The 26,824-nt window shown below is 53.4% G+C and overlaps 1 protein-coding gene across 1 annotated transcript; it reads left to right on the top strand.

The window, feature by feature from the left end:
* The first annotated feature begins 3,279 nt into the window (after window positions 1–3,279).
* SCNN1A (sodium channel epithelial 1 subunit alpha) lies at window positions 3,280–24,791 on the top strand. Its single transcript, XM_082635949.1, has 13 exons — window positions 3,280–3,410; window positions 3,554–3,914; window positions 11,652–11,919; window positions 12,701–12,888; window positions 18,207–18,310; window positions 18,693–18,856; window positions 19,301–19,399; window positions 19,615–19,732; window positions 22,247–22,325; window positions 22,463–22,520; window positions 22,649–22,704; window positions 22,868–22,943; window positions 23,371–24,791. Exons 2-13 carry the CDS (start codon window positions 3,559–3,561, stop codon window positions 23,749–23,751), a joined length of 1,947 nt encoding a protein of 648 aa, XP_082492075.1. The 5' UTR covers window positions 3,280–3,410; window positions 3,554–3,558; the 3' UTR covers window positions 23,752–24,791.
* The last annotated feature ends 2,033 nt before the right edge of the window (window positions 24,792–26,824 follow it).

Genomic DNA, 26,824 nt, shown 5'->3' on the forward strand with positions numbered 1-26,824 from the left:
GAACAGGCATCCACTTCTCTGGAAGTCAGGGAGCATCACTGAGCTTGGAAAGGGGAAGCTCAGCTCTCAATCTGGCCCCACCCCCAACTCCCAGGGTGATGTGGGCAAGTCACTTTGTTTCTGGGACCTTAGTTCCCTGATGCATTAAGCAAGGAGCTAGATGCAGAGCCAGCTGGAAAGGGCTTTGGTGACCATCTGGGCTGCCTTACAACCCCACCCCCTCCCTTTCATTGAGAGCCGGGTGGCCCAGAGTGGTAAAGTGTCATTTTGTGTTTTTTTTACATTCTTCTTCTTTTTTTTTAATGTTCTTTTCCACTGTGGTTTTTCCCAGGAGAAACTCATTTTCTAAGGCACATAGTTTAAAAGCCAACATGGAAGTCATAGAATAATGCCTAGACCGTGGTCCCATTTATGGAAAAAAAACTATATATCTTGTTTTTAAAAAACACAGGTAAGTCTATAAAAGCACCCAAAAAAGATACAGATGGACACAAATGACAGTGGCTCTCCTGGGCCAAGGGGTGGGAAAGGAATGGGACAGAGGGAGGCTTTTATTGTCCTGTAAACCTCCATGTGGTTGGAAAATTGTGTTGTGGACAAAACGTGTTCAGGTATTTTTTTCTGCACCTTAAAAGATAATATTTAAAACAGAGCCATGTCAAGTGCAGGTCTCAGATTTCTGTTTTTTTCACAACAACAAGCTTGCTCTGGCCCCTTCCAGATCTGGAATGCTGCTGTCCCTAAGCTGCCACACCCTGGCAGGTGCTCCAGGGACACTGCGCTTGCTCTCCAGCTCAGCCCAGCCCAGGCCTCCCGATCCTGCTCACCGAGCCCTTGAGAGGAAAACGAAAACTATTTGCCGTGAGGCCTTGGGCCAGTGGTTGGATTTCAGGCACCAGCCAGCAAATAGAAAAGGCAGGGATGTGTCTCTCTGAACCTCTGAGATGGGACAAGCAGGGTGCTGTGTACCCCACCTGTAGGTAGGATGTCCCTTGGGAAGGCAGGGACGGTAGAGAGAGCTTCTCACGGAGCCTGGGCGATAATCCAGGATGCTGATGGCTGGTCAATCCACGGACTCTCTGTGGGAGTGCGTGAACCTTCCTGGTGTTCAAAACCAGGTGCAGGGGAGCCCCGGTTCCCCAAGAATCTGTGGCTGGTCTCTCTTGGGGTGTATGGCAAAACCCCTGAGCAGACATCCCCCTGCGGAAGAACAATTCTGCTCCTGTTCTGCACTCTACTGCTATTTGGTTTTGTGTCCACAGAAAACTGGCTTATCTTTGCGGAGGGCAGTTTCTTCATCTGGAAAATAAAGAAAAAGCCAACCTTTCCCTCCCGAGGGGAGTTGTCCCCTATACGTGTCTGGGAATCAATGGGGTGCGTTTGGAATCCTGGTCGACAGCAGCTCTCACTTTAAGAGGCCACAGGAGACAGGGCGCAGACAGGGCTGTACCCTGAGCCCGCTTGTTCTGCAAGACCCAGCAGCGATGCCATCTTCTCTGGGAAGCCTTCCTGAGCCCCCTGGGTGAGTGCGTCTCCCTCCCTCCCCGCCGCCAGGCTCGCTCAGCACTTGGCCTCCGCAGCTGTCACTAGGATCCTTGTCTTATGCCGTTGGGGCCTGTCCTCTCCCACCCAGCTACATCAGTGCTCGGGCTGGGCCCGGCGCCTGCACATCCCAGGCCTGCTCCTCCAGCAGGCGGGAGAAGCCAGCGGACACCTCCTGCAGGGACACAGTGGCAGACCTCTCACCTGGCTGTCTGGTTTGGTCTCTGTGCCTCCTGGGCCCTCTTTTTGGGCCTCATTCTCTGATGCCTCCCCTCTTCACTTGGCGCTTCACTATTCTCTTGCTCGGTTGCTTGGGGTAGAGACTTTGGAGGAAAAACAGCCCCACCTTGAGCTTTTCCTTCCTTCCAGGGCTGGTGAGGCCTTGGGCCAGGCCCGGCCTCTTCCTCCGCATCTCCCTGCACGGGCCACATCCCTCCCTCCCTGGCTCCTCGGTGCCCCCTGTCCCTGAGCTCCCTGGGCTCCGGGGCTCTGCCCAAGTGCCCTGCCTGGCCCCTTCTCCAAGCACACATTCCTGCAACCCCGTGACCACAACTGGGGACGTTACACATTCCTGGCCTGGCAGCCAGTGATGTAAAAAAGAACAGAATGTCCCAGGGCCCCGCCCAGCCCCCAGCTCCACCTGGGCCCCTCCCTGGGCTGGACAAGGTAGGGGTGCCGGTGAGGAGTCATGAGGGAAGAGGCTGGACCCGCTCGGACAGGGAGAAGGGTGCTCTGTGCCTGGTGCCAGGTGGGGCCGGGAGGTGTTCCCACCTCAGTGAGCAGGGAGGGAGGTTACAGACACGCCTTCTCCCTCCTCTCCAAGACCTGGGGGTGAGGCTGACCCAGGGGTGCCTCTGGAGGGATTCCCCAGGGAGGGGCCCTGGCTCCTGGAAGCCCACGCAGGGGGGCCCTCCTGCTCTCCTTCAGGGGAGGGGCTCCTTTGGGGCCGGCTCCCTCCTCCTCACCCCCCTTCTCTGCCTCCCCTCGATCTCTCCCTCCGGTCCTTCACCCTCGCCTGGTCCATCCACCTCCCTTCTCCTGCCTTCCCTGTCCTCCTGGTCTCCCCACCTTAGTCTCACTCGTCCTAACTTGTCCTCTTTCCCATGCTTTGCCCTCCCGGCTTTGTGTTCAGGGTCCTTCTCCTGGTTCAAGACCTCTGACCCTCCCCTGCCATTCTGTCTCCTGGTCTCCCTGCCACTCCTAGGCCCCGACACTTCTCCCACCACCTCTCGCCTTCCCTGTCCCAGTGCGCCCGGTCACCTGCCCTCAGGCGCCCTCCTCCCGCCGCAGAGCTCTCAGCTCCGACTCCTCCTATGCTCCTCCCCCTGCCCGGCTCACCTTTAATTGAGATGCTAATGAGGCTTCTGCCACTTCAATCCCTGGCGGGCGGGCAGGCTGCACCTGTCAGGTGAGGGGGAGGAGAGGCCGAGCTGCCAGATCCAACTGGAAAGGAACCAGTCCCAGTCCAGCCACAACCCGGGAGTGGGGAACTGGAGGCAGCCCAGGCCTCTTGGAGCCCTGCAGTCCCCGGGGCCGGGAGGGAGTCAGGCCCGAGGTCAGGGCCAGAGACCGGAGGGAGGGGAGGAAAAGGAAGAGGGGCAGGATCAGAGAGGCTGGCGGCGCACGGAGAGGAGCCGGGCAAGGAAGTGAGCCGAGAGACACCCAAAGAGAAGCAGCAGAGGCAGAGACAGGGACAGAGACAGAGAGAGCCTCAGACACAGGTGCTGGAGGAAGAAGACCAGCAGGGCAGAGACTGCAGTGGAGACAGAAGAGGAGACTCCAGGACAGAAACCAAACGGTGGCCTTCTCAGGGAAGCAGGGAGGTCACTCCAGGGAAGCTCCAGCTCTTCTGGCCCCGACTGCCGCAGGTCAGCTGGCTCCCGGGGAGGGGGGCGGGTAAGAGGGGAGAAGGTGGGCTGAGGGTGGGCTGAGGGCGTGGCCCCGAGATGAGGATGGAGGCACCCAGAGCCCAGGACTCAGTCTGCCTCTCGTCCTCCCCGACCCACCCAAGGGCTCATGAAGGGAGACAAGCGCGAGGAGCCTGAGCCGGGCCCCGAACCTGCGTCCCCCCCGCCGTCCACGGACGAGGAGGAGGCCCTGCTGGAGTTCCACCACTCCTACCGGGAGCTCTTCCAGTTCTTCTGCAACAATACCACCATCCACGGCGCGATCCGCCTGGTGTGCTCGCAGCACAACCGCATGAAGACGGCCTTCTGGGCCGTGCTCTGGCTCTGCACGTTTGGCATGATGTACTGGCAGTTCGGCCTGCTCTTCGGAGAGTACTTCAGCTACCCCGTCAGCCTCAACATCAACCTCAACTCGGAGAAGCTCGTCTTCCCCGCCGTCACCGTCTGCACCCTCAACCCCTACAGGTCGGTCTCCTTCCGCTGCTTCCCCGAGCCTGGGAGGGGGTTTCAGGGGGTACAGGGGTGCCCACTGGGCGGGCAGATGCTCAGAGCCAGAGGTGGGAGACGACACTCCTGTCCCGAGGCAGACCTCCCTTTGCGCAGGATAGGGAGCCCCCGACCTGACGGGCTGGCCTTCGCTCTGCCCAGTGACGCCTTCCTAGTGCCCGGGGCTTCTCCAGAGCAGGCTTGGGGCACCGACAACTTCCTCCTCCAGCCCTTCATCCTCCCACACGCGGGAGGGGAGTGCTGATGAGGTCAAGATGCTGAGAACTCCAGAAGGGCAGGGTAGGGATCAGGCCCTCCTCTGCGTCAGGCGATGAATCTGGTGGAGGTTCTGCGGTGGGGCCATGGCAGGGGAGGTGGGATGGGTGGTGGCAGCTGGCAGGGGCTGGGCCCTGGTATGGTGGTCTTGGTTGAGCAGGGGGCTTTGTTCTGGAGAAAGCAAAGTGGCGGGTGGTGGCAAAGCATTCTGTGAGCCGGAGGCGGGGGCGTGGAGAGTCACAGAGCCAGGAGAACAGGACAGCCCTGGTCAGGCTGTTCCCCCAGAGGCTCAGGTGACCCTGCTGGGCTGTACAGTCCACCTGCCCAGGTGACTGACTTTTACGTACTTGGGTGTGTCCTGAAGTTTTGGGTTTCATCACTGTTCTTTGCCAATTTTCGGTCGGAAGCCAGAGGGTGTGGAGGTGACCATAGAGAAGACAGGAGGGCAGGGCTGGGTGTTTACACACACCCACATTTTCTGTGTATTCATTCAGTCCTGCCACACCTTGGGACACCCGAGGCAGGCCAGACACGGGGCTAGGCACCCGGCAAATGGGTTCACCAATAATTCCTGCAGTTGTTGCCGAGGGCCAGTACTCTGCTAGGTATTTGAAAGATAAGATGGAAGAGACAGGCATATAAACAAATAACTTCAGCTCACTGTGATAAGTACAATAAAAATTGTGAGGTATAATCTCTGTCTTCAAGGAGTGTAAGATTTACGAGTGCACGTGTGTGTGAGCACACAAATGGGGTGTGCGTGCGATTGTGGGTGACTGGGATTGGTCACACATTGGGGGTGGCCTATTCTGTTGTGTCCGAAGGTGTGTCATGAGCTAGTAAGGGTTGGGACCTCCTGTCCTACGGAGAAACATTGCCGGGCCATTTCACTGATTAACCCCCTTATAGGGTCCAGGGTAAGAGGCCAGTTACTAAGAAGCTGCCTCACGCACCAGACACAGCTAAGTACCCCACAGGCATCTCCTTTAATTCTCCCAACCATCCTATGAGGCAGGTACTGTTACCATCCCTGTTTTACACTTGAGGAAACTGAGGCAAAGAGAGATAAGGCACAAGGTCACAGAGACAGTGACTCCGCTGTGATTCACCCTGTTTGCCTGATCACAAATCACAAACCCTGCCTCTTCTTAACGCCCAACATGTGACCGTGGAATAAATGGAATCTCCGCTCAGATGTTCACATCTCCTCCCTGAGCTTGTTTTATCCCCCTTCTCAGCCTTCTTTCTCTTCCCCTGGCCCCTGGGACTTTGCTTCTCTTCTTCACAACCTCGTGCTCCTCTGCCCTCATCTTTCCCTCCTCTTCCCCCACCCTCATCCCCTGGGGCAGTGGCGGAGGGGAGGGCAGGCAGGCAGGCAGGCGTGAGGACTAGGCTCTCAATAAAATGCTTGTGGTTGAAAGATGTGGGTGAGAGATGGACAGGGCAGGGGTGAGTCTGTTGAGGCCTGCGTATCCTCCAAGGTGCTGCAGGGAGCAGGGCCCTGAACAGTAGTGGAAAAAGCCCCCAGGGAATGAAAACCAGAGCCCCAGCCTCTGAGGCCTGCAGGCTGGGAGGCAGGTGTCCACACAGGAACAATATCCCTCCTGCACGACTTAGTGGGGAGAGAACACAGCACCCCGGAAGGCAGGGGAGTCAGGAAAGGCTCCTCAAAGCCGGGCAAGGGTATTGAATGTCTACTACGTGCTTGATCCTGCACTGGGTGCTTTACAAGCGCTACCTCAGTTAATCCTGACGAGGCCATGGAGATGGGCCTTATTATTTCCATGCTTGCAGATGAGGAAGTGGAGGTGAAGTAACTGAGCAGGGTCAAACAGCACATAATAAAAAAATTAACAACAATAATGGCTAACACATACGGTACTTAATACAGTACTTTATAGTACAAACAAATGAAAATTTTCTATTAATTAAATGATTTAATCTTCACAACAGACCTCTAATGTAGATACCAGTATTACTCCCATTTTATAGCTGAGGAAACTGAGGCCCAGAGAGGTTACGTAACTTGCCCAAGTTCACACAGGGAACCGGTGGGGAAACTGAGATTCAAAAATACGCCCCCCCTCCCTCCCCCCACATAGGAGCCAGTGCATCCTAGGTCAGCAGCTGCGTCACAAACCAAGTGTGTTTGATCTCAAAGCTCTTTCTCCCATTGCACTTTAAGGAGGGGCCAGGCAAAGGCATCCAGGGTTGGGGGGCTGGTGGGAGTCTGTGGGGAAGAGCAGCAGGAGTCCAGAGGAAGGAGGGAGGAGGGAGGAGGGAAGGATCCAGGCTCTTGGCTCCTGCTCCAGGAGAGAGGCAGGGAAGGGTGGACAGGTTGATGCAGCCCGGTGGGGGTGGGTGGTAGCCTGAGTGTGACCCACGCTGCTGGCTGGCATGGGTACTAGAGGCAGAGGCAAGATGGGTGACTTGGACAGGGGAAGCAGGGAGGAGGTAGAAATGGTGACCAGATGCCCCCCTGCAGGCAGCTGGGCGTGGCCAGCAGAGGGGGAGGAAGAAGGGGGAGCGTGGCTCTGGGCTGTTCTATAACTGCCAGAGAAGGGGACAAGGCTGAAGACCTTCATGCTAAGCAAGGAGGTGCTGAGAATCCAATGTCAAAGGTCAGCTACAGCAACCCCCTCCTTTCTGGTTAACAAAGGGCTTTCTTCACCCCAGAGACAGGGCCAGACATATCCACATCCATGGCAAACAAAGCCCAAGAACATATTTTTCATCCAGTCCTCGGAGGGATGGAGGCCGATTCTAAGGAAGAGCTTGGCATTCTTAGACAGCAAAGAAGGTCATGGAATCTTCCTTCCCAGAGATGGCAGAGCAGGGGGCATGGCGGTGAGGAGATGGGCAGTGCCCCAAAGAGCTGCACTGAGGTAGGGGAAGGCTCTGAGCCGACCCTGCACTCCCACAGGATCTGGAAAGCAGGCTCTGCATTGGAAGGCCCGGCAGGGACAGAAAGCCCAGACTCTTAGACCTGACACTCTCCCAACCCCCTCCCAGGGATGGACTCCTTCACGTCAGGAACCTTACTAAACCTCTGTAGCAGCTGTTGCTGGAAAGTTCTTCCTTAGGTAAAGCTGCAGCTTACCTCACCGTCACTTCTACCCTCCGGTCCTGGTTCTGTCTCTTTGGAGAAACTCTAAAGACATCTTCTTCTTTGCCCGATGGCCAACAGTTCGGGTGCACCCGACTGTGCTGCAGTGTGCCAAGTCCACTATCGCGATCTGATCTTCATCACAAGCTTGCTAGATAAGGAGGGAACTGTCAGCTAGCTCAGAGTCAGAGGAGAAGATGGAGGCTCTGAGACCCTAAAGGCTTTGCAAAGGTCACCCAGCTGCTAGGTGGATGAGTCAGAATTGGAATCTGGTCTTAGGCTCCACTTTTGTTAAGACCACAAAGTCACAGGGCAGGTGAGTGGCAGGCAGCACTCCTCTGTCTCCTCAGCTTTCTCTGCTTCAACAATAGGTTACTATTATCGTTCGCATTAAAGAACAGTCATGACAATAAAAACAACAGCCGCAGTTATACAGTACCCACTCTGCCAGGTATTCTCCTCAGTACTTTTGATATATTAACTCATTTAATCCTTATAACCACGCTATGCAGCAGGTACTCCCATTTTACAGATGATGAAACAGAAGCACAGAGGAGATAAAGTAACTTCTCCAAAGTAACTTCTCCCAGGCTAACCATCTAGAAAGTGGTGAGGCTAGGCAATGAGCATGGAAAGCTGATTAGATCTCAGTTCCAGTAACGTTTCCTTTTACTGCTGTTCTTTTTTTTTTTTTTTTTTTTTTTGTGGTACGCGGGCCTCTCACTGTTGTGGCCTCTCCCGTTGCGGAGCACAGGCTCCGGACGCACAGGCTCAGCAGCCATGGCTCACGGGCCCAGCCGCTCCGCGGCACGTGGGATCTTCCCGGACCGGGGCACGAACCCGTGTCCCCTGCATTAGCAGGCGGACTCTCAACCACTGCGCCACCAGGGAAGCCCCTACTGCTGTTCTTTTAATGACCAGTAACAAAAAAATCTCAGAATGTCAAGCACACACCTTCCACCTGAGCTACATTTTCTCTTATGAGAGGATGAGGGACAGCCGGCTAGACTTTTATGAGGGAGATAGTGGAGGACTGTGAGGACATGGACTAGGCAGTGATTGTTGGGGCTGCACACTGGGACCTCCTGGGACTCTTGTAAAAACTACCTTGGTTGGGCCCCACTCGGTCCCACCAATCTGACTCTGGTGACTGAAGCCCTGCACTGATGGTTCACTTTTTCTTTAATTGAGGCAAATTTACATACAGTAAAATGCACAAATCTTAGGTGCTCTTTGAGGCTTGGCAGTCAAGATATTGAACATTTCCATTAGCTGGTGACCCTTTGCAGTCAATTCCTTTCCCTCTCCCACTATCATCTTCTGACTTCTGTCACCATCAATTAGTTTTTTCTGTTCTTAGACTTCATATAAATGGAATCACACACTATGAATTTTCTTGTATGTGTGTCTAGCTTATTTTGCTCAGCTTCATGTTTCTGAAATTCTTTCATGTGGTTTTTTGTTTGTTTGTTTTTTATCTGTATCAGTCCCTTTTTACTGCTGAGCAGTGTTGATGGACATGTGGGTTCTTTCAAGCTTTCTGACTGTTATGAATGAAGCTGCTATGAACATTCACATACAAGTCTTTATGTTTTCGTTGCTCTTGGGCAAATAGCTAGAAGTGGAACTGGGTGAAATATCCAGAGGGTTATAAGGTAGATGTAGATTTAACTTTATAAGAAACTACCAAACTGTCCTCCAAACTGGTGGTACCATTTTAAACTCCCACCAGCAACAATTCCAGATGCTCCACATTCTCACCAACACTTGATGTTGTCAGTCTCTTACTTTTAGCCTAATGGATGTTAAATGGTACCTCATTATGGATTTGATTTGCATTTACTTGAGGACTAATTATCTTGAGCACCTTTTCATGTGTTTATTGACCATTTGTATATTTGGGGGGTTCATTTTTAAAACAATTTGTCTTTTTCTTGTTGATTCATAAGAAGTTTTTATATTTCAGGATTTCTTCTTTAGGTATATTTTTAAAAATATTTATTTGGTTGCACCGGGTCTTAGTTGCGGCATGTGGGCTCCTTAGTTGTGGCATACATGTGGGATCTAGTTCCCTGACCAGGGATGGAATCCAGGCCTGATGCATTGGGAGCGAGGAGTCCTATCCACTGTGCCACCAGGGAAGTCCCTAGATATTCTTTATTCCAAGGAATTTTGCCTACCCAAGGTCATGAAGATCTCTTCTATATTTTCTTCTGTAGTCTTTATGGTTCTGAATTTTTTGTTTAGGTCTATGATTCAGCTTGACTTAATTTTTGTATATGGACTAAGGTAGAGGTTGGGGTTCTTTTTTTTTTTTTTTTTTTTTTTATTTTTCATACAGTATCCAGTTGTTCCAGCACCATCTATTTAAAAAAAATTATTTTCGGGCTTCCCTGGTGGCACAGTGGTTGAGTGTCTGCCTGCCGATGCAGGGGACATGGGTTCGTGCCCCGGTCCGGGAAGATCCCACATGCCGCGGAGCGGCTGGGCCCGTGAGCCATGGCCGCTGAGCCTGCGTGTCCGGAGCCTATGCTCCACAACGGGAGAGGCCACAACGGTGAGAGGCCCGCATACCGCAAAAAAAAAAAAAATTATTTTCGCCATTGAGTTGAACTGGTGCTTTGGTCAAAAATCAGCTGACCATATATCTGTGATTATATTTCTGGACTCTATTCTGTGCCATTGATCTTTCATTTATCCTTACATTAGCACTACACTGTTTTGATTACTGTGGCTTTATAGTCTTAAACTCAGGTAGAGTAAGTCCTCTAACTTGGCTCTTCTTTTCCAAAATTGTTTTGGTCATTCTAGGGTCTTTGCATTTCCATATCAATCTTAGAATCAGCCTGTGAATTTCTTCCAAAATGTCTGCTGAAATTTTGATAGACACTTGAGTTGAATCTAGAGAGCAATCTGGGAGACCTCATGAGTTTCTTTTTCCTTCTTTTCTTTTTAAAGTATTTACTTACTTATTTATTTATTTTTGGCTGTGTTGGGTCTTCGTTGCCACACGCGGGCTTTCTCTACTTGTGGCGTGTGGTGGCTACTCTTCTTTGGGGTGCGTGGGTTTCTCATTGCTGTGGCTTCTCTTGTTGCGGAGCACAGGCTCTAGGCACGCGGGCTTCAGTAGTTGTGGCACGTGGGCTCAGTAGTTGTGGCACGTGGGCTCAGTAGTTGTGGCTTGCAGGCTCTGAGCGTGGGCTCAGTAGTTGTGGCGCACGGGCTTAGCTGCTCCGTGGCATGTGGGATCTTCTCGGACCAGGGCTCGAACCCGTGTCCCCTGCATTGGCAGGCGGATTCTTAACCACTGAGCCACCAGGGAAGTCTCCCTCATGATTTTCTGATCCATGAACATCTGCAACTCCTTTTATTTTGGTCTTGGTGGTTTGTTTCAGCAGGATTTTCAGTGTACAGGTCTTGCACTTCTTTCATTAGATTTATTCCCAGTGTTTGATGTTGTTTATGCTGTTTAATATGGTGTTGTATTTGATTTCATTTTCCAAATACTTGTTGCTAGTTTGTAGAAATACAATTAATTTTTGTACATTGGCTTTGTGTCTTGCAACCTCGTTTAATTTCTAGGTGTTCTAGGTGTTTGTTTTGTTTTGGTAGATTCTATCCCTAAGGCCCTGCTACTCTGGACTTTCGTGATGCAGAATATAGGCCTTGTATTGAGAAGAAGGAATGTGAGGATTTATACTGGACGGTGCTTAACTTACAGTGTTTGGGCCCCACCCGAAACTCTAAAACTGAGTCTCCTCTGGTGTATGGTAGGCGGGAGGGGGCGCGGCGTATGCAGTATTGGAATTGGCATTTTTTAAGTTCCTTGGAAGATTCTAGAAGTGCAGTTGAGAACCCCAGATTTAGAAAGTGTCAGGTGGCAGACGGACCCAAAAGCCACCCTCGCCGGGGCGGGAAGGGGCGGAGGAATGGGGCGGGATGGCGCGCGCACCGCGGGTCCCTGGAGTGTCTGGGCCCAGCCCGCCCACCCCGCTCCCGCCCTGGGAAGGGGCAGACGAGTTCCGGGTTCCCTTCCAGGCCAGGGCTAGGTGGGAGGAGAGCGCCTCCCGCCCCTCCCTCACGATAAACATGCGGCAATAAATGCCGTCACCGCCGGAGCTCACTGTCGCCTCCTATTATTCCACGGACACACCTGTCTGCACGCCCCCTCGCCCCCGAGATAGCCTGGGAGACCCCAGAGCTATTCCCCGCAGGCTTCTCCGGGATGAACCGACCTCTCCGGTTACAGACAGGGAAACTGAGGCCCAGGGGGGCCGGGGATTGTCGCGAGGCCGCCGCCTCCTGGTGCGACCCTTTGCCATCGCCCCTCCCAGGTACACGGAAATTAAAGGGGTGCTGGAGGAGCTGGACCAAATCACAGAGCAGACGCTCTTCGACCTGTACAAGTACAACTCCTCCAACACCCTCGTGGCCCACGCCCGCGGCCGCCGCGACCTGCGGGAGTCCCTGCCGCACCCCCTGCAGCGCCTGCCGGTCCCGGCTCCGCCCCACGCCGCCAGCAGAGTCCGCCGATCCGGCTCCAGCCTGGAGGAAAATAACCCGCCGGTGAACAGGAAGGACTGGAATGTCGGCTTCCGACTGGTAAGGCCCCGCCCACTCGCCCCGCCCCTCTGGTGCAGCCAGAGCCCGGGACTCCGCTCCGCTCCCTTTTCCTACCCGCCTCTGCTGCCAGTGGCACAAGGCGGACCCAGTCCGCTTACTGGCAAAATAAATAAGTTAAATACTTAAATATGGTTTGAAAAATAAAATGAAATGGCATCTTTCTGGGCTCCAGCTTGTGGAGGCTCCTCGCTGGGGGCCTGTGGGAGCGTTTATGGGGCGGGAAGTCAGATCTACTGTGGAAAATGCGCTTTCTCAATACCAATCCCCGCCAGTGGGACTCAGTTGGGACCCTCCAGTGTGATGGGGCACTGGCGCTCCGCCGGCCTAAGACAGAGAATAGGGAGACAGTGACAAGGAAACTTTAAAAATAAATGGGAGAGAAGCAGAGAGAAGAAAGAGAGGCCCCTTTAGTGAGAGCGGAGCATGGTACCCGGAGACCGGGGTTCCAGTCCCCGCTCTGCTGCTGGGACGAACCACTTGATTCCTCAGTCTTCCCATCTGTGAAATGGGGAGAAGAATCCTTGTTCCACCCTCCTCGGAGGCTGCATAAATGACCCCGAGGTGTGTGCAGCTCCCAGTCTCCTCCATTAATCCCCTGCTCTCCGGGCCCACTCTTCTCGCGGCTTCTGTTTCTTCCCACTCCTGGCTCCCCACCCCTGTCTATCCGTCTTCAGGACCCCAGACTATCCATCCCTTGACCTTGGCCCCGTCCTGCTTACCCTTGCTGCTGGTCCTCTGACTCTCTGGTCTCTGTGTCTAGTGCAACCAGAACAAATCGGACTGCTTCTACCAGAGGTACTCATCAGGGGTGGATGCCGTGAGGGAGTGGTACCGCTTCCACTACATCAACATTCTATCCAGACGGCGGGACTCTCCATTGCTGGAGGAGGAAGCGCTGGGCAAATTCATCTTCGCCTGCCGCTTCAACCAGTTCTCCTGCAATGAGGCGTGAGTCTGTTCCTGCGGCCTGGCTTCGTGCTCCCGACGCGGTCTCCTTCCCTGCGCCAGCCTGAGGCCCAGCATGGCCAGCACCCCGGAATGCTGGTTGACTAAATAAATGCCTGCGGTGGGGAGGAGGGAGAAGCATTGACTTCAGGTCCAAACCTCTGCCCCAGGAATTGTCCTGCAGGATTTCTCCTGCTCCCTGCAGGGCTGGGTCTGAGTGAAGCAGCCTCAAATGGATGCCCTGGGAAGGCTGGGGTTGAGGTCCGGCTTTGAGAAACCAAGGGCTGGAAGCACGGTTCTCCATTTTTCTAAGGCCTCTTTCTCACTAGCATCAAACTCCAGCGGGCCTGGAAGGTCATCTGGTCCCCTGGCCCGCTTGCTCAGATGACGCGGCAGTAGTGGTATAGTGGACACAGCATGGCCTGAGTCGGGGACTAACCCTCAGTTCCTGCTCTGGCTCTGTTTCTTCCAGACCAGGTGACTCTGAGCATTTCACATCACTCTTCGGAGCCTATTTCTTTGTAAAGCGGAGGAAATGAGATTCATTCAATATTCATTGAACAAATATTTTTGACTGTCTGGGCTACGTGCCAGTCACTGTTGTAGGCATTTGGGATACATCAAAGAAGAAGAAGAAGAAGAAGAAAAATCCTTGCCCTTTTGGCACTTTTTCTTTCTTTTTCTTCTTTTTTTTTTTCTTTCTTTTTTTTGGGGGGCACACCATGCAGCATGATGGATCTTAGTTCACTGACCAAGGATTGAACCCACGCCCCCCACAGTGGAAGTTCAGAGTCTTAACCACTAGACTGCCAGGGAAGTCCCTTGGCATTTTTTCTTAAGTGATGAAGATGATGATAACATCTATCTCCAAGTGCAAGAGATGACGAGTTGAGGGCACTTTGCACACTGCAGTGTGGTGGGTCTCATTACTCCTGTGAAATGACACTCACACAGATGAAGTGACTTGCCCTAGGCCACCAGGCCAGCCCGAGCCAAGGGTCCTCCCCACTCTACTGCACTGCCCACCGGGCATTCTTTCAGTCACATCTCCTGTCATAATGTCCTTGCAAAGAGGTCATGGCAGCTGCCAGCTCTCTGAGGGCTGGGAGAGGCTAGGGGTAAAGGGAGGTCCCCTTCTGTAACCTCCGGCCCCTCCTACCCCCGGCTTCCCCTCCCTATTCCTCGGTGTTCAGGCACCATCTCCCTGCCTCTGCCTGGCTGAGGAAGGGTGTTGAGGCAGCGTCTCCACTCTACAGGGACCCCTGCCCTTTTTTGTCACTAGGGCCAGGTGTCACCTGCTTCTGCCGCCACCCCTCACCTGGAGCACACACTCTGCCCAGCGCACACCTTTGTTCTTGTCTCTTGTTTCTGTGTTTGTTTGAGGACAGAAGCTGCCACTGGGGAAGTGAGACCAGCACCTGAGCCTGGGTCAGCCCACACCTGCCACCGACTTGCTCCGTCACCCTCTCACTTTGCCTGCCCCAGGCTGCTGCCGCCCCATCAATGGAAAGTCCTTCGTTCATCTCAGTCTTGACGCTTAGGTCACTTCCTCAGTTCAGAGCTTCATCATTTCTCACCGGGATTATTATAACCTTCCTAATTTGTCACTCTGCCTCTCAATCCTCCCTTTATTCTGCGACCACAGGAAGCTTTAATACTTCAGGGTCCTGCTTGCACTTCACTGTGCTTAACTATTCCAGTCAGGCCTGGTTAAAATCCTTCAGTGTCTCTCTGGCCTTCGGAATTGAGTTCAAGCTCTTTATCATGGCTTTCTCAGTCCTCCCCGCCCCCGTATCCAACACCCTTTCCCCTCTCTCTATAATCTTTTCTTTAATAACAGCTTTATTGGGGGACTTCTCTGGTGGTCCAGTGGGTAAGACTCCGCGCGCCCAATGCAGGGGGCCCGGGTTCAATCCCTGGTTGGGGAACTAGATCCCACAGGCACGACGCAACTAAAAGATCCTGCGAGCCACAACTAAGACCCAGCGCAGCCTAAATAAAAAAAATAAGTGGGGCTTCCCTGGTGGCGCAGCGGTTGCGAGTCCACCTGCCGATGCAGGGGACACGGGTTCATGCCCCGGTCCAGGAGGATCCCACATGCCGCGGAGCGGCTAGGCCCGTGAGCCATGGCCACTGAGCCTGCGCATCTGGATCCTGTGCTCCGCAACGGGAGAGGCCACAACAGTGAGAGGCCCGCGTACCGCAAAAAAAAAATAATAATAAATAAGTATGGGACTTCCCCAATGGTCCTGTGGCTAAGACTCTACGCTCCCAATGCAGGGGGCCCGGGTTCAATCCCTGGTCAGGCAACTAGATCTCGCATGCATGCCACAACTAATGCTCCCACATGCCGCAACAAAGATCCTGTGTGCTGCAACTAAGGCCCGGCACAGCCAAAAAATAAATAGACAAATATTAAAAGAAAAAATAAGTATAAAAAACCCCAGCTTTATTGAGATATAATTCACATACCACAAAATTCACCCTTTTAATGGCTACAATTCATTTGTTTTTAGTATATTTACAGAATTGTGCAACTATTACCACTGTCTAATTATAGAATATTTTCCTGACTCCCTGTTCTTTCCCCTCCTACAAGCCTTGGCAACCACTAATCTACTTTCTATCTCTATGGATTGCCTACTGGGGACATTTCATATAAATGGAATCACACAATGTGTGGTCCCCTGTGACCGGCTTCTTTCACTTCGCATCCTGTTTTCAAGGTTCATCCATTTGCAGTGTGTATCAGTAATTCATGCCTCTTTTCTTTTTTTGGCCACGTCGAGAGGCATGTGGGATCTTGGTTCACCAACCAGGAATCAAACTGGTGCCCCCTGCAGTGGAAGCATGTAGCCCTAACCACTGGACTGCCAGAGAATCCCCCCAGTTCCTGCCTTTTTTCTGACTAAATAGTTTTCCATTGTATGCATAAGCCACATTTTGTTTATCTCTTCAGTGGATGGACGTTTGGGTTGCTTTCACTTTTTGGCTATTATGAATAATGCTGCTATGATCATTCTTGTACACATTTTTGTATGGATGTATATTTTCATTTCTCTTAGGTAGATACCTAGGAGTGGAATTACTGGGTCACATAGTAATTCTGTATTTAACATTAAGAGGAATTGTCAGACTTTTCCAAGTAGCTGCGCTGTTTTGCATTCTCACCAGCAGTGTGTGAGGGTTGCAAATTCTCCCCAGCCTCCCCTTGTTATATCTGTCCTTTTGACTTTAGATGTCTTAACGAATCCCTATACTCTTTTTTTTAAATTAATTTATTTAATTTTTGGCTGTGTTGGGTCTTCGTTGCTGCGTGCAGGCTTTCTCTAGTTGTGGCGAGCAGGGACTACTCTTTGTTGCGGCGCGCGGGTTTCTCACTGTGGTGGCTTCTCTTGCTGCGGAGCACGGGCTCTAGGCGCATGGGCTTCAGTAATTGTGGCACGCAGCCTCAGTAGTTGTGGCTTGCGGACTCTGGAGCGCAGGCTCAGTAGTTGTGGCGCACGGACTTAGTTGCTCCGCGGCACGTGGGATCTTCCCGGACCAGGGCTCGAACCCATGTCCCCTGCCTTGGCAGGCGGATTCTTAACTACTGTGCCACCAGGGAAGTCCCTGAATCCCTCTACTCTTAATAGCAAATTTATATAGCTCTTACTGAGTGCTAAGCCGTTCTGAGTGTAATTTAATCCTCCCAGTATCCCTGTGAAGTAAGTAGTATGATTATCCCCATTTTACAGATGAGGAAACTGCAGCAGAAAGAGATCAAGTACCTGGGCTGGTCCTCCAGCTAACACGTGTTAGAGCTAGGTTTCAAGTGCACGTTGTTTTGTTCTGGAGTCTGTGCTCTTCACCATCACGTTATACTGCTTCTCATATATATATTCTCGTAATGTGTTTCTCTTTGTATGTGTTTTTACCACGTGCGTATGTACTGTGGACATCCATGGCATTGTGTCATGGATCTCATGTCACTTTTTAGTGTTTAAACTAAGCTCTGTGAGTTTAAGAATGATCCATGGTGCTCTGTCTGCTCTGTTGATTCCACCTGCTGCAAACAGCCCCTGCTATGCATCTGCCACACTGTCCCTGTCCCTCTCCTCTGAGCAGGGCTCACAGGCCTTGCAGGACTGGCCGCTTCTTCCTTCCTCCCTCCCCGAGGGAAGCCTTTGTTCTGGAAATGCTGACTTCCTAGCCCTTCCCAGAATGTGCACCAGTACTTCACACCCCTGCACCTTTGCTCTTCAAGGCCGATGGAGCATTCCAGATCATCTAGTTCCATCTCCTCGTTTTACAGATGAGGAGAGTAAGCTTAGGGAAAAATGGCTGCTCAGGGCCGTACAGCCAGCGCCCCGCTCCTGATCTCCGTCCAGCCTTCTTCCCTCTCCTACTTCTCTTCCTTCCTCCTCTGCCTCTCTCGGCCCAAAGCCTCATCCCCCTCTTCTCCCTGCTCCCCTCACTGGCTCCCAGAAGGCAGGGTAGTTAGAACACAGATCCCCTCTGTTCCCGTGGGGGCTCTGGCTGCAGCCCCGCACAGCCTCCCTGTTGGGGGACCTGTGATTTGGTGTCAAATTGTGTTCCTACTGCAACACAAATCTGAGATTCCTTTCTCTCTGTTCCCAAGCCTGTCCCAGCCCAGCTTTGGACCTACCAGTGGTAGGCATGCTGATGTGAGGGGCCCCGTTCCCGCCCTCGGATCTGACCTTCCTCCTTGAAGCTTTGTGCTCACTGGTCTCACTCTCTTCCCCCCAGACCCCCCTTCCCTCCCGTTCATTTGTCAGCTAGTTGCTAATGATCTCCTATATCTCCAGTGTACCAAGAACCACACCATTACCCTAGAGATGATTCGGACATGAATGAGATGTGGCTCCTGTCCTCAAGGAGATTATAATCCAAATGGGGAACGAAGAGTTAGACATGTGAGAAGCTAGGGATGCTGCAGGAGTTCATAATGCAGCACAGTGACAGGAGGGTCACAAGCCCAGTGAGGTCAGTTGGCCTCACTGTAAGGTGGAAGGGAGGGAGCCTGGGTGGAAGTAGGGTGGAAGGAGCCTGGGCTAGAAGGTAGCTGATCTGGGTTCATGTCCCATCTCATCCTTGCTGCTTGTGTGACCTTGGGCAGCTACTCAATCTCTCCGAGCCTGTGCTTCCTCTTCTGTGAAGTAGGGATGATGCCCAGTGGAGTGACTGAGGGCTTGTGGGCAAGGCTCCCAGCACTGTGTTGGCACATAGTAGGTGAACAGGAAACAAAGGGCTCTGAAAGTCTTGCTCTCCCTGACCCCCTGCACTTTCCCCTCTGACCCCTCTCTCTCTCTCCTGCATAGGAATTACTCCCGCTTCCACCACCCGATGTACGGGAACTGCTACACTTTCAATGACAAGAACAGCTCCAACCTCTGGATGTCCTCCATGCCTGGGGTCAACAACGGTGCGCCATCCCTGACCTCAGCCCCAACCCCTCCCCCGCCCTGTGCACCCACATTTACCCACCTTGAGCCTGTGTTCTAGTGATGCTCGGGGCCTCACTGCAGCATGCCCATCTGTAGCCTGGAAAATCCTCTTTGTTTTTTCTCCCACGTGGGCATCACGTGGGGCATTGCAGGTGTGGCAGGGATCCTGTCCCAGTCCTGCCTTCCGCTCCCCCTCACCCCAACCCCGAACCCAGCTCAGGGGTTGCCAAATCCATTTGCAGGTCTTCCTGAACTTGCTGCCCTTGGAGGCTTAGAGACTAGGCAGGGTGGGCGGGTGGGTTTCCACCCCCAGATGCTTCTCCCAGAACCCCCTCACTCTGTTCCCTCCGCACCCCCCAGGTCTGTCCCTGACGCTGCGTACAGAGCAGAATGACTTCATCCCGCTGCTGTCCACGGTGACCGGGGCCAGGGTGATGGTACACGGGCAGGATGAGCCTGCCTTTATGGATGATGGAGGCTTTAACCTGCGGCCTGGTATGGAGACCTCCATCAGCATGAGCAAGGCAAGGAGGCTGACTGGGAGGCCTGGGAAGGGAGCCTCAGATGAAGGACGGGGAGAGGGCCTGGGGGGTGACAGCCAGGGGACCTAAAGAGGTCGTGCAGGGCGAGCCTCGAGCGCGTGGAGGTCTTCAGGAGCAGAAATCAGGGGTGAGGGGCCCGGCCGAGTGGGCGTTAGGAACTAGGGATCTCGGGGGGTGAACCTCGGGCGAGAGCACCGAGAAGGGGTGCGGGGCATGCTTGGGGTTCCAGGGGGTGCTCCGGGCCCAGTGTCCTTGGAAGTAGTCCTGGGCATGTGTTTTGAAGTGGTGAGGCAGACAGGAGAGGAGGTGAGGTAGGACATACAGCCTGGGACTGAGGGAAGACAGAGGCCAGGAAGAGGCCTTGACCACCAGAGGTCTGACCTCTGACCTCTGACCTCTGACTTCTCCCTGTCTCTGCATTCGCAGGAGACCATGGACAGACTTGGGGGTGACTATGGCGACTGCACCAAGAATGGCAGCGATGTCCCAGTGGAGAACCTTTACGGTACCAAGTACACGCAGCAGGTGAGGCTCAGCCTGTTTCTATGGTGACCGTCTCCCAGGCCTGCAGTGCAGGTCAGCCAAAGCCACAGGGGGCGTGTGATGGGTGATGGGGCTGGGTGGAGAGAGGGATGGAGGCGCATTGCAGGGACTGGTCTGTGCTCCCCTCCCCTGCCGTCTGGAGCTGCGTCGGGGAGGGCAGGCCTGACCCCCTCCCCCTTCATCCTCCCCTCCTGCAGGTGTGTATCCATTCCTGCTTCCAGGTGAACATGGTCAGGGAGTGTGGCTGTGCCTACATCTTCTACCCGCCGCACAGGGGTGCGGAGTTCTGTGACTACAGGAAGCATACTTCCTGGGGTGAGACTGCGGGAGGCCCGGCCCCACACCCCACTCGAGCCCAGGACAATCCCAGGAGCTCTGCACCCTCAGTGCCCTGGCTGTGGCTTCTGGCTCCCACGGTCTCCGGCAGGTTCTCCTGCCCACTCTTGGGTTCCGGCCCTTAGATGCTACCCCTCTCTGTTTTCCTCTCAATCTCTGTCTCTCTCCTCTATCTCTGTTCCTCCCTCACAGGTTCTCTCTCTGTCTGTTTTGGCTTCTGTGCGTCTGTAACGGGATGGCCCCATTTAAAAATAACTCGCAGCAAAAAGGAAGGAAGAGCACCTGAAGAAGATCTCCCCCAGGGTCTGCGTCCTGACTGTAGCTTCCCGGCTCACTCCCCAGGGCACCAGCCAGGCCGGTGCTGGGCACTGGCGAGGCAGCACTGGGGGCAGGAAGAAAATACTAGAAGTTATGTGCATCCGCCTCATGCCCTAACATCCTCCAGTTTATGTACGTTTTATAATGTACATAATGTATCAGTGCAGTAGGAGTGGGTATGTCATTTAGAAACCCAATGCATAGATTGGAATGGCTTATGGATGAATGTTTTACCTACAGGAGGGCACAATCAAAAGAATCTGGAGGGCACTAGATTCTCCTTCTGACCCTGGTCTAGGAGCCGACCAATCCCTTTTCCTTTTTCCTACAGCTGAGTTATTCAGCAGAGAAGCTATGCTTAGAGAGAAAGAAAATCCCCAAGAGACTAGAAGATAGAGGGCGGGCGTCCCTGTGCACGTGCCCTTACCTGGCACAGCTGACCCCCCGAGGGGACATGGCAGGGGCACAGCAGACCCTAGAGTTGCGTGCGGCTTCTGTCTTGGCTCTCTGCTGTGTTCACCTTTCTCCCTACTTTCTTTCCTGGCTCTGCTGCACTCAGCTTTCCCCCTGCCTGTGCTCTGCAGTCGGCCTTCCGGCCTTCCGATTCCTGGCCCTCTGGCCTTAGAGCATCACAGCGCATCAGAGCTGGAGGGAAGCTCAGAGGGCGTCTGGCCTGACGGGCTTCTTTCTCAGATGAACAAGCTGAGGTTCCCGAGGGAAGACGCGATGTCCCAGGACACACAGAGCAGGGACTCTGCCCCCTGCTCCCCCGACCCCCAAACAGTGATGGCTAAGTGGTTGTGAATTCGAAAAAGGTCTTCGAGAGAAAAATAACATTGCTGCTTGCTGAGAAGCTGTGAGGATGAGGGAGAGGAACTTGGCTGAAAACACAGTCTGTTGAGTTTCCTGAGGATGGCTTACTCCCAGAGAAAAGGGCCTAGCTGCTTCCCACTCTTCCTAATTAAAGATTAATTACGTAATTAATAATATAAACCGTGGTAGACAGAGAGATTTGGGTCAGAAATGAAGAAGGACTTCTGGACCGGTGACTAAAAGTAGCAAGAATGACAAAATAACCTTACTTAGAACTTGGGAAATAGGGGGGAAGGGCGAATTCGTGGTCCCATTATTTTTTTTTCTTGGTAACAGCTTTTCTGAGGTAATTCATTTCCCGGATAACTCACTCAGTGAAAGTGTACAGTGGAACTTTAGTCTACTTTCAGTTTTTAGCACATAGAGCTGTGTATCAATCATCACAATCAATTTAGAAACTTTTCATCACTCCCAAAAGAAACTATGTACCCATTAGCCCTCTCCATCTCCCCTTTCCCTACGACCACAGGCTCTCTCCCTGCCCCTACCATCCCACGCCCCTCAAAACCACTAATCTACTTTCTATCTACCGTAAGATTTGCCTGTGTTGGACATTTCTTATATCACAATATGTGATCCTTTGTGATTGGCTTCTTTTCATTAGCATAATGTTTTCAAGGTTCATCTACTTTGTAGCGTATATCAGTACTGCATTCCTTTTTATGGCTGAATAATATTCATTGTACGGATGGACCACATCTTGTTTATCCATTCATCAGTTGATGGACCTTTGGGTTGTTTCCATTTTTGGGCTACTGTGAATAATGCTGCTGTGCACATTTGTGTACAAGTTTTGTGTTGAGTTTTCAATTCTCTTGGGTGTGGAATTGCTGGTGCATAGAGAAGTTCTATGTTTAACCTTTTGAGGAACCGCCAGACTGTTTTCCACGACAGTGGTACCATTTTACATTCCCAGCAGTGATGAGTTCCAGTTTCTCCACACCCTCACCAACACTTGTTATTGTCTTTTTCCATTGTAGCCATCCTAGTGGGTGTGAAGGGGTATCTCGCTGTGTCTCATTATTCTTACACTAAAATTGTTCCCATTTCCTTCTTTGACTTTTAAATGTCTGTCCATATCCTGTGCATCTTTACAGAGGTGTACCCTGGTTGATTTTATTTTTTATTGGACTTAGCTTAATTTCTTCAACATTTCCTGGTGCCGCCACTCAGGAGGCATCACTGTAATGCTACGTTAATACTGTTGTGAAGTGGGCGCCAGGGATCTTGGGAGACCTCTTGGGTGTGGGGTGGAGAAGGCTGAGGGGGCCTAGGGAACTGAGCACGTCTTTGCACCCACAGGCTACTGCTACTATAAGCTCCAGGACGCCTTCTCCTCGGACCGCCTGGGCTGTTTCACCAAGTGCCGGAAGCCATGCAGGTGAGCATCCCCCCCCCCCGCCCCCGGAGCGTAGGTTGGGCAGCTGGCTGCTTGGCTGGGTAGAATACAGGGTCCTCAGCCCAGCTTTGAGTGGGAGAGCCTCACCCCTCATCACTGAGCGCCTTCTCCATCCCCAGGGTGACCACCTACAAGCTCTCTGCCGGTTACTCACGATGGCCCTCGGTGACATCCCAGGTAAAGTGTGTGTGTGTGTAACATTGTGGTCTTCTGGGCATATGTTTATGGTTGTGTATGACCCCACCCCATCCCTGTAAGCCTGAAGACTCTGGGGTGACCCCACTGACACCCCAATCCTTTCCCAGGACTGGGTCTTCCGGATGCTGTCCCGACAGAACAATTACACCATAAAGAACAAGAGGTCAGTCCTATCCTGGTTCCGGCCCTGGGAAAGGAATGTTTTCGAGGGAAAACAGACCTGGGAAGAGGGATCATTGATACGGTTGATTGGAGGAGGGTGTTTTCGAGCGGGCAGAGAAGTTAACCCCCTGCCGTTTCTTCCCACCCTCTCCCCAACGCCAAAGAGATGGGGTTGCCAAACTCAACATCTTCTTCAAGGAGCTGAACTACAAAACCAACTCGGAGTCTCCCTCTGTCACGGTGCGTCCCGCCTCGCTGAGGCTGGGATTCTCTTGGGCATCTTAGTGGGGTGGCTGTCTGTAAACACAAGGGCTGGCCTCTGTGGGCCGGAGGGTTTGGGCCTCGAAGGTGGAAAGGGGATAGGGCAAGGGTGAGGATTAGAAGGTTGGAAGAAGGATGCTCGCTGGGGGTGAAGTCTCTGGGGCAGGGGGTGCCGGATGATGGGGAGAAGGCCCCTGAGACAGGTCTGGGTTTCAGCCGTCCCCATCGTGGCCTGGTTCTCAGCTTTCCCTGGAAGAAACCAACCAGTGGCCATGTGCTCCCAGGGGAGGGGAGCCAAGGCCAGGGGCCCAGGGACCAGGAGAGGCTGAGCGGGCTGGCCGAGGGCCTACGGGCAGGAGGGCAGGGTTCCTCTGCTGAGTGGTCAGTGTGCCTCTCCCCCTTACAGATGGTCACCCTCCTGTCCAACCTGGGTAGCCAGTGGAGCCTGTGGTTCGGCTCCTCCGTGCTGTCCGTGGTGGAGATGGCTGAGCTCATCTTTGACCTCCTGGCCATCACGTTCCTCATGCTGCTCCGGAGGTTCCAAAGTCAATACTGGTCTCCAGGCCGAGGGGGCAGGGGATCCCAGGAGGTGGCCTCCACTCCAGCCTCCTCCCTCCCCTCCCGTTTCTGCCCCCACCCCGCATCCCCATCCTCATCCCCGCCGGGCCCGGCCACCTCCCTGGCCTTGTCAGCCCCTCCACCTGCCTATGCCACCCTGGGCCCCCGCCTGGCTCTATCAGGCTCCACGGAGGCCAGCTCCTCTGCCCACACTCCGGGGGAGCCCTGAGAGGGAAGGACGGTGTCCCCTCCCCAAGGCAGGCTCTTCCCTCGGTGGGAGGGGACCAGCCTTGGCAGGATTAGAGAATGTTTGGGGCTGCCTCTCAGAGCTGCCCAGCTGCCTGTGCTGTGGGGCAGGGAAGCGGGCTGGAGAGGGGGCTGAGGAAATTGTCTGCAGAGCCACAGCCAGCATGGCCTCGGTTCCTGCCCTGTACCCGCTGGTCCTGCCTCAAGAACACTCTGGTTTCCCCACCCGAGTGCAGACAAGTCCTCTCTTCCCTTGGATCAGCCAAGCCAAACTTGGATCTTTGACAAAGAACTTTCCTAGGAAACAACTGACAACCAGAACAAAACACAAACAAGGGCACACAAAGGCATGCACGGTTTCCTCCTCAAAGATGACTGGCTTCAGCCCCAGAATGGCCCTCCACGCTGCTTTCCAGGGACACAGACGTTGGCTCCTCTTCTTGAACTTGGGTGGGGAACCCCACCCGAAAGCCCCCTTGCTTAGTTGCTAGGCAATTTCCTTTCCCTGACTCCCAGGGCAGGGGCTGGAACAGTCCAGTGTAGTAAAGGCTTGGCCATTCCCAGTCGGAGTCCCAGGACTCTTCCAGCCTCACGACCCCATGCCCCCCTTGGAGCCACACCCCAGCGCCTCTGCCCTGCATCCCTGTCCTTTGGAGCTCTGTGTATTTGCTCAAGCTGTTTCCTTAGCCTGGAAGCTTCTCCCACCACCTGCTGGAGAACTCCTATGCATCCTTTAGACTCCTGCTCAGATACCATTACTTCTGTGCAGGCTTCTGCCCCAGCTTGTCTTGCCCAGACGTGACCACTTCCCTATCCTGTGGACTCCCATAGCACACCATAACATCCATGGAGGTGCAGATGCTGCATTTTACTTTCCTGTTTATTTGTGTCTGCGTCCCCAACTAGACTGAGCTTGTTGTGGTCAGGATTGAGTCTTGTTCATTCATGGATCCTCAGGGTCTAGCCCAGTATCCTGCTTGGAGCAAGTAGGCAGGTACTTAATAAATGTTGTTGCATAAAGAATGTCTGGAGCGCTGGATGGGGGCACCATGAAAGGGTCAGGGAGTGGATGCAAGTCCTGGGTCACTGTCCAAGCACCTGGGAGGTCCCGGCTTGGGGGAAGGGATGGTCTCCCATACCCCTGGCTGCACTACGGAAATGACCACTCTTCAGGGGCCTTAGGAGAGACAAACTGTCTTGTTAGTTTCTCCATGGCCATTGCTGAGCTGCTATGTGCCCATCACCATGTTCAGGTGGGAGGTGAAGACAGGTGCCCTTCCGTCAGGAGACCTGCTGTGCAGTTCTTGGGATGATGTGCCCCTGTCCACGGCCTGAACCTCCTTTCCTTCCCAACCTTTGTTACCACCGTCTGTAATCCTCCTGTCCATTCGCTGAGTACCACTCACCACGCAGCTGCAACATCCTCGTCCTCATCTGCCTCATCTGCAGCGTCCTCACCTGCCTGCATCCCCAGCAACTGCCCGCCTCCCCAGCAACTGCCCAGTAGTGGTGGAGGAGTCTGAGAAGCAGGCCAGGTTCCTAGGAACCTCAAAGCCTGTATATCCTCACTCTCACGTCGTCACAGAGAGCAGCATTGGGGATCTTTCCAGCTTTTATTTGAACAAAGGAGACATGGAGAGATGTCTGAATGGAGCCCTGGTTTCCAGACCCCCAGTTCCTTCCCCCATTCCAGCATCAGACCTGGAACTCAGAAGGCAGCCTTCCTCGTCCTCTTTGGGACCACTTCCCCTGCTGCCTTGGTCTTACTCCCCTCAGTTGTAATCTCCCTGTCCTGAGGAGCCACGTGAATCTTGGGAAGGGGGGGGGATGGTGGAGGGAGCGGGAAGGTAGGAAAGGTCGTGACGAGGAAGTGATGTGATGACTCCTGACTTCCCTTTCCTGGACTCAAGATGATGAGGGGAAAATGCTGGTGTCACAACGGTTTCCTCTCAGAGCCCTCAGGTTCAGCCTGCTCCTGTGCTCTCTGGCCACAGCCTAATGTCAGTCCTGCCCCAGCCCTCCCTGGCTCCGTCTCCCCTGGCTGCGTGGGCAGGACCTGCCGGGCAAAGCTGGAGCTATTGTGGATGACAGCAATCAACCACACTCCCCCGTCCTTCCCCTTCTCCCCCAGCCTGCGCTGGAGTTTCTCCTGCCAAAAGCATGTCCACCTTGAGCTGTTTCCTTCTCTCCTCCATCCCTCATCTTTGTGTTACTCCCGGACACTAGGGTGGTTTGTTTGTTTTTTTAGCTTTAAAAATAGTTTATTTCCTTCTTCACCAACACACAAAGACATGCACCTTCTGACCATTATTCAAGGCATCACAAATTCCATAAAAACTTATATTAATGTATTTGTCTTACATGATTCAAGATAAAGTGGATTTTAAAAGCAAACGGGTGCCCGTTACAGGGGCTGAGAGGGGACTAGGGCAGGTACCAGTAATACAGGGCATGCGTTTTTCTAGAGTATTTATTGAAATTGGCAGTAATCTGCACACTTGCATCGTATGAGTAGTTATCCAAAATTAGCACATCCAGGAGAGGTGCTCCTAGTTTCTCTGTCCCAGGTTGATCAGACTGGTAGAGAAGAGAGTTCCAGTTGCCTCCCGTTCCTTACTGAGCTTACCAGGTGAAGTGACTTGCCCAAGTTCCTGATTCTTACAGAACCAGATTGGAAGCCAGGTCTTCTGTGACTCAGCCTGTTTTCCTGTGACACATGGGGCTGGAATGTCAGGGGCTAGAACCCATGTCACCCCGACTGAGAGTTCAGTGCCCTTTTGATGACTCTGCTACTGTGGGGCCCGTGTGTGTGAGTGTGTGTGTGACACGTGATGGAGAGATGGGACTCTGTTATCTCAAGCTCTTTATACACTTTTTTTTGCGGTACGCGGGCCTCTCACTGCTGTGGCCTCTCCCGTTGCGGAGCACAGGCTCCAGACGCGCTGGCTCAGTGGCCATGGCTCACGGGCCCAGCCACTCCGCGGCATGTGGGATCTTCCTGGACCGGGGCACAAACCCGCGTCCCCTGCATCGGCAGGCGGACTGTCAACCACTGC

This window comes from Mesoplodon mirus (assembly GCF_964341445.2).
Source record: "Mesoplodon mirus genome assembly, chromosome: 11".
NCBI classification, from domain to species: Eukaryota; Metazoa; Chordata; class Mammalia; order Artiodactyla; family Ziphiidae; genus Mesoplodon; species Mesoplodon mirus.

Coding starts and splice junctions, on each gene's coding strand:
- SCNN1A (XM_082635949.1), top strand. CDS start 3,559: ATGAAGGGAGACAAGCGCGAGGAGCCTGAGCCGGGCCCCGAACCTGCG. Junction 11,920..12,700: donor GGAATGTCGGCTTCCGACTG/GTAAGGCCCCGC, acceptor CTCTGTGTCTAG/TGCAACCAGAACAAATCGGA. Junction 12,889..18,206: donor CAGTTCTCCTGCAATGAGGC/GTGAGTCTGTTC, acceptor TCTCCTGCATAG/GAATTACTCCCGCTTCCACC.